This window comes from Pteropus alecto, unplaced genomic scaffold (genome assembly GCF_000325575.1).
Source record: "Pteropus alecto unplaced genomic scaffold, ASM32557v1 scaffold55, whole genome shotgun sequence".
Taxonomy (NCBI): domain Eukaryota; kingdom Metazoa; phylum Chordata; class Mammalia; order Chiroptera; family Pteropodidae; genus Pteropus; species Pteropus alecto.
This window is the reverse complement of record NW_006436813.1, coordinates 224,428-232,152: the sequence shown is the minus strand read 5'-3', so window position 1 is coordinate 232,152 and position 7,725 is coordinate 224,428. Positions and strand designations below refer to the sequence as shown.

The 7,725-nt window shown below is 34.0% G+C and overlaps 1 protein-coding gene across 4 annotated transcripts in view; it reads right to left on the bottom strand.

Moving 5' to 3' along the window:
- Positions 1–371: 371 nt before the first annotated feature.
- Positions 372–7,725, bottom strand: part of EIF2AK3 (eukaryotic translation initiation factor 2 alpha kinase 3) — a 70,723-nt gene continuing 63,369 nt past the window's right edge. For all 4 annotated transcript variants that reach the window (XM_006914240.3, XM_015591243.2, XM_015591244.2 and 1 more), the window contains 3 exons: positions 6,080–6,181; positions 2,853–2,915; positions 372–1,589 (listed from right to left, as the gene is read on the bottom strand). In XM_006914240.3, coding sequence (XP_006914302.1) covers positions 1,389–1,589; positions 2,853–2,915; positions 6,080–6,181 — 366 coding nt within the window. In that variant the 3' untranslated portion in view covers positions 372–1,388. The remainder of the gene's footprint in view (positions 1,590–2,852; positions 2,916–6,079; positions 6,182–7,725) is intronic.

Here is a 7,725-nt window from a genome sequence, read left to right as displayed (position 1 = left end):
CCTCTTTTCCACGTGGTTAGCCAGTTTAGGCTTGATTTGTCTTCTACTTCAAAAGATGCCTCTAATAAATAATACCTCTCATACCTGTCACTGAGTGGAAATTCATTTCATCAGTGATAAGGACCGAGACCTGTGTGTTACCAGACTTCAATCACCGTGATAGTAATAAACTGTCTCTAGATTATGAGCCCAGCAAATTTTGGAAAGGACGTGGTCCTGGTCACGTCTTTGAGAAATAACAGAGAAGACATTTGTTTGGATAAGTTTCCTTGAGGGTAGGGTTATGATCCTTCCTAGATGTATGACTGTATTTTTTAAATTCAAAAAACTACCATTTGGGGGCTAATTTCCCAAAATAAGAGTCAACCATAAATAATTAATAAAAGTTTTATTAAATCATTTAGACTTGAAAGAAGTCACAATAGTTAACACACTTAAGTGTGTTCTGTATACCACCAACCCAAATGGATTGAGTTCAGAATTTTTATAAATAAAAAATAAACATATTTACAGTGAAAAATAATAACATGTTAGTAAGTTAGATGATTAATCTGTTATCTATAATCAGTTTGGGGAAATACCAACCTACAGGATTACATATAAGACATTTAAGATCTTATTAGGTTTAAAAGTCCATAATTAAAGAAGTTAGTTGTAGTATGCGATTTGTTTCTTACTACGGCTTTTTTTTTTTCATCCCAAACCAGAACTTTTGACCAATTTAAATAAAAAGCTTCATTTTCCCTTTTTTAGAGGTAAAGTACAAAAAGTTCTTAAACGCTCCCTAGAACCATCTAAGGAATAAAGCTATTTAATGCTACAAATGGCACTATAAAACTAGCTATAGACGTAAACTATTATACAATCTGTGCTATTTGTACTCCAAAATAGTGCAGATTCCTAATTTACCCACCAGGGACAAAAATGGAGTCAGCTTTTTTGGAAATCAGTTTCAAAACCACCACTGTATCTCTAGAAAGCATATTTCTAGAATAATATAGTTACCATATGCAGGGGCTTTCATTATTCTGTACTATAAAAATATTTCCACTGTCATTCTCTATATATTTTAGGGATTGCTTCCGCCTCCCTAGGCCAAAGGTGAAGACTATAGAGTGTGGCCAGCCAGTTTCAAGAGACCAATGAAGGAAAAGGACCACACACGACTTAGTGATAGTTCTCTCCTCGTGTACAGCAAAAATCAAGAGTTGGCTCAAATTCAGTCCCCACCCCGCCAAAAAAATCCAGTTTAGATTTGACTTAGACAAAATAGTCCAAAATAAAATTGAACAAAGAACAAAATTCTCAAGTTCACAATTTTGGAAAGTCACATTCCTAGGACGTGGGCTATTCTGTGTCCCCTGTTAGGGGGTGGGCACGGCTTAAGGCTAATTGCTTGGCAAAGGGATATGGGAGTTGCTGGACTGTCTTGAATGTTTTGTTCCTGATGAACTCATGGAGCGAGACCTCTGTCTGAGCACTGCTTTTCCTGGAAACTCCAAGTCCTCAAATATAGCATTTTCAATGATGTTTATAGCTTCAGGCCGTTCCATGGGGGATGGAGAGAGCATGTCTTGAACCATCGCATACTGAAATATAAAAATTGTTTTGTGATAAAAGTCCCAGGTTTCAACTACTAAACAGTTCCCTAACTCAGGAGTCAGCAAATTTTTTTGTAAATATATTCAGTTTGTGAGCCAGTTTCTGACGCAACTTCTCAACTCTGCCATTGAAGTATAAAAGCAGCCATAGACAATATGGAAACAAATGGGCATGGCTGTGTCTCAAAACTTTATTACAGATATAGGCCACAGGCTGGATTTGGTCCATGGGTCAGAGTTTGCCAACTCCTACTCCAAAAAAATATGGACCATTTGTGGGTAACTGTTTGTTTTCTAACTATAATAAAGGGTTTTAAATCATATCTGTGAAACTCAGACATAACCCAACTTTAAAAATAAATTCATCTTATGACTGCATGTAAATGTACAATTATCTCAATAAAAATTTCAATTAAAATATAATCATGCCAGAGGTCAATATCTAAGTCTTTTTTTGATTTTTTTTGACCTCTTATTATGAGCCACCTTGAGAACTGATTTATCAAATTTGCAAAATATATAACAAAATAATTTTTAGTAAAACATATTTCCTTTTAGGTTAGTGTATCTCTGTAGTATTATAAAATTCATTTTAATGCAATTCTTCATTATACTTGTAATATTGAAAGATAAATTTAGACTTTTTCCAATTTGATAAGATATGGTCTAATTTACTTGAACTTAATTATTTAAGAAAATTCAAGGATTATAAATGTATAAATTTTAAAATGATGTTTCTGGATGAAACATTTTATGAATTAAAAATAAAAACTGCAAAAAGAAACTTGAAATGTTCATTACACATAATTTTCACCATTCAAGACCAGCTAAAGTTCCTTCCTACTCTTCTGAACCTTTTACTGTGTCATTCTACACACAATCAATGGAAATGAGTGCCCTCTACCCCTCTGAAAGAAGCCCAAACTCACTAAGATGAAGTAATTAATGGCATGATCATAACGGCAGCTCTATTCCTGTGAGGGTATGCTAGGATTTCAGCCTTATGGAAGTGAAAGGTTGCTACAAATAGGATGTCATGCAGCATGGAACACAGAACAGCAGGCCTACAACCCGGCTCTGTTTTCCAATCTTTGGTTTTAGCAAGTGTGTGTTCTTGGGACCAGGTCCTTTCCCCTCTGGACCTTTGGCTAACTCATCAGTAAAACAGCGAAACTCATGAACTGACTGCTAAGGACCTTTTAAGTTCTAAATGTGATTCTAAAGAAAATACAAGATAAGAATTATACAAACCTCACGAGGATATTTCTGAATAAAAAGTGGTGGAAAGCTGAGGTTTCTTACATCGGTTAAGATCTGAAAAGAAAGAAGAGTGTTACTATTTTAAATCCATTTTGATATATAGATCTATTTAAACATACGATATCTTTTGATATTCTAACAGAGTGACTAAGGAGAAAGAGTAAATATTAAACAGATGAAAAACCTATCAATAGCTTTTCCTGACTTGATAATCTATACATAAGTGCCATCAAATCAAAATCTAGAAAATCATTTATATAATTATGCTTGAATTGTACATGTAATAATGACATCTGGATTTTAACTGAGATTGATTTGCATGAAAATAATTCAATCATTCATGAATCGACACTTTTGTCCTTAAGTGGATAACTTTTTCTATTCGTATCTAACTTCCTTGCATTTGATAAAAGCCATGTTTTTTCTTTTATTTATTTACTGAGTGAGTGAGTGAGTTGATCACTCACTACATCAACTGTACTAAACACTGAGTATAAAACTAAGCTTTTGAAAGTTCTTTGGGAAATTTTCATACAAGTTATTATTCTCTTTATGTTCCACTTTCCTTATGTAAAAAACAAGGATAATAGGGTCCATTTTGTACGACTGTTTTGAGAATTAAATGAGGTAATTCCAGCAAACTATTTAGCATGGTGCCTGACACCTCTTTTGTAATGATGACAAAAACCAGTTTTGACATGAAATAAAGCAAATAAGTCTTCTATTTCCTGAGAAATAAGCTGTAGTGTACGTAAAAAAAAAGTAAGAACTGTGTTGGAATTTTTTCCTCCCACTAAAGGAAAACAGAAACTTAACTAGAAGAATTTATGCTGCAGGCCCTAGAAGGAGAGCTTCATTTGCTAATAAGTAGGTTGTACCGAACTAAGTGCAGGTAATGCTTGAGGCTGGACCCACAGAATTAAGTTTTAATCACATAACATTTTTAAACAAAGCTTTTTATTATAAAACTTAGAACTGAAAAAAGACCTTGGTCATAATTCAGTGGGGGAAATGGAGAATCTTTTCAACAAAAAGCATAGCATAAATGAAAAGATTGATAAACTGAACTTCAAAATTAAAACTTGTGACCTTTGAAAGATCTCATTAATAAAATAAAATAGCAAGCCACAGACTGGAAGAAAATAGTTATAATACAGCTATTTGGCAAAGGACTTGAAAAGATGGTCTAGGCCATTAGTCATCAGAGAAATACAAACTCAAACCATGTCATGATTCCATTATACTCCTACTAGAATGGCTAAAATTGTAAAAACTGAAATGTAAGTGTTGGCAAGGGCATTCAGGAACTAGAACTCTGATACACTGCTGGTGGGAATGTAAAATGACACCTTCTTATAAAGTTAAACCACTTACCACATAGCTTATCAATCCTACCAAGGTAATGGCTCAAGACAAATGAAAACATATGTCTACAAAAAGACTTGTTCACAAATGTTCATAGCATCTTTATTCATAAATGTTTCTCAATAGGTAAATGGATATTTGAACTGTGGTGTGTGTGTGTGTGTGTGTGTGTGTGTGTGTGTGTGTGTGTATATAGTGAATATTAATAATAAAAGGAATAAACTACTGACACATTGAGTAACATGAATGAATCTCAAAAACTTTATGGTGAGTCAAAGAAGGCAGACATAAAAGAGTATATATATTGAAAGATTCCATTTATATGAAGCTTTAGAAAAGACAGAAAAAAGATGAGTAGTTACCTGGGATGGGGGTAGGGGCCACAAGGGAAGGGGATTAACTGGGAAGGAGCAAAGGAAACTTTCTTGGGGGATAAAAATGTTCCACAGTTTGAATGTAGTAGTGGTTACATGAGTATATAAACTTGTCAAAACTCAGGTTTTGACTGTACAAACAAAGTGCATGCATTTTATCGTATGTAAATTATATCTCAATATAATTGATTGAAAAAAGGACCATGGTCAAATCACAGAATAGTCTGTTTTACATTAAGAGAATTTCAGAGAGGTTCTGGCTAAACATGGCAGATTTTCTACTACATTTTCAGTAAACATTTTCACTAAAACAACTGCAAAAGAATGTTTTCCATAATAGCTGCATCACTTTACATCCCCATTGGCAATAGATAAGGGTTCTAATTTCTCCAGATCCTTGCCAACAAATTATTTTATTTTTATTATTGTTATTATTATTATTATTATTATTATAGCCATTCTATAAGGTGTGATTATTATCTTATTGTGATTTTAATCTGTATTTCCCTAATGAAAAATAATGTGCTTTTTGGCCATCTGTATAACGTCTTTGGAGAAATGTTTAAGTCCTTTGCTCATTTTTAATTGGGTTGTTTGTCTCTTTTGGTTGTTGAACTGTAATAGTTCTTTATATATTCTGGATACTAGAACCTTATCAGATATATGATTCACAAATATTTTCACCCATTCTGTAGGCTGTATTAATTTCTTAATAGGGTCCTTTGATCTTTTACATATGTTGAATCTGTTTACTATCCATTTCTGGAAGCTCTTAGGGTTCTAAAATCTAGTCATTTAGTCATTTTGGTAGGCCCTTTTGGTTAGAAGATATGAGTCCTTTGGCTCTATTTGAGAACTACATCCTCTTCTACCATGGGCAGGAGTAAACAGATAGGTCTAAAACTGAGAACAAAATGGTGACAAGGGCATAAATTTTAGAAATGTGGAGGCAAGTACCAGGGACAACAGCTAGAAAAGTTGAGGGTGACCACTTATGGAGGATGAGGAAAAATATGACAAAGGCCTACATTTAAAAGACTTTCAGTACTATCTTCTTTAAAAAACCATGGTCATGGTTTGAGAGGAAAAAAAATTAATTATGCTTAGTTTGCCAGCTTTTATGAGTGTGTGGCCACTTGTCTTCTGGAAAATTCCCTCTGACCAAGCACCACCATCACTTTGTCTCTACCCTAGCTGTGCACTTATCACAGACTTACTGAGTACAAGATACTATTATCATGAATTTAGCAACAAGGAACAAAAAAAAAAAAAAAATTCAACTAAACAATTTTTGAAGACTGAGCTTTAAATAGAAGCAAATAGCCTAAAATCCTCCCTGTATAGCTCACATGATCTCTCGCACTTGTACTTACCTAGTCTGTTGGTATTAAGAATAACTGACTTTCCTTTTAACATTGTTCTTTTATAAATTTAAGAGCATTTTCTTTTTCTACCTTTTTTGAAGTGGGGAGAACTTACCCTTACTCTTTCCATCTGAGTACTGAAGGGGTACAACAATTCAAACAGAATGAGGCCTAAAGAAAAGATGTCCACTTTATGAGAGTAGTTGTTTCCATGAATCTGAAAGAATATTAGAAAAAAATTAACAGAGACAATACAATTGATACTATGGCATTGGTGAATCCCAAAGTTGACTTAGTCCTGTCTCTGTTGAAATGTAATAGTATGTGTAAAAATGTTAGCAAAGAGTTAACTTTCAAGCCTCTTTTCTTCAACTCAATACAGCAAGAGTAATTAAACTACTCAGCATCACAGAAGGAAAGCCCAGGAATAGCTCTGAGATATGCATCAGTAAAGTAGGCCCGGCAGAAACCTGGAGCCTTGCAATGCTTAAGTTTGTGGGAGCCAGTAAAAGCTGCTCAACTACCCCTGAGGTGAAGTTTTTCAAAGTGAACTCTATCTAAAGCAAATCTCTCATTTCTAATCATCTTAGTCCTCACCCATTTTTATGAGAAAATCTTCATTACTCCAAACCACTAATCAAGTGTAGTTAGCCCTCATTATGGCACTTAATTATGGACTACTTTGCATTCTTAGTTGTATTATTCTCCTGTATATTTCTTATTCTTCACAACTAGAGTATGAAGCCCTGGAGGGAATGGAACTGCTTCTTTTGTATCCAGGACTGGGCTAAGTATAGAGAAGGCTCTCAATAAATACTGACTTGTTAAAATGAACAGATGAATTACAACCCAACTACTATACTAAACAAAGTCTCATTGAAATTAAAAGTGACCTCGGTGGATTCAGTAGTACCCTTTTATTTGTGAAAATTACTTTAGGCACATAATTTGACATTTGGCAAAACTAGAGAAGGGCATCACTTTGGGAAAGTTCCACACCAGCATTTAATTGGGAAAGTCACAAGGTAGTAAGCAGTCAGGATTACAAACCCTTCACAATCTCCTCTCTAAACCATTTGATACCTGTCTCCCTGGTTACTCCCACAAGCTGCCTGCCTGGATGCATATAGAATATAGACGATCAGATAAAAAGTTTCAAAGAGGGCATCAGCTGCATCACCACCTTCTACTCTTCCCTTACCTTTTATCCCTGAGGTTTGGGAAGTATTCAAAGAAAATATGTTCAGAAACAGAGCTTATAAGGGTACAGTGAAAAGGACATCCTCATACGATATTAGAGAATATAAACTAACACACTCTCATGAAAAGCGACTGGTGATAAATTTTTACTCCCACTTGATGGTCCTAGTTAATTTCATCCACTCTAGGGTACATGAAAATGTGGACGGAGATTTGTACACAGGGGTAGTTATCTAAGTGATATTCTTAACAACAAAAATGACAAGTTACTAAAATGTCCAAAACAAATGTTGAATAAAACGCTTAACAGGGAGAATAATACTATGTAGTCAAAAATGTTTCCAAAGAACATTTAATAATGTGAGAAATGCTTACATTTTAATATTGTATCCAAAATTTTACAGACTAGAACCCAATTTTGCTTTCCAAAATAAGGAACATATAAAAATGTTAAGATGTATGTGTATATATATTACATAAAAGGAAATAAACACTGTTAATGTTTTAGAGATTTTTTAGTGATTTTTTTTGTTGTTTATACATTCCTATATTTTCCATATT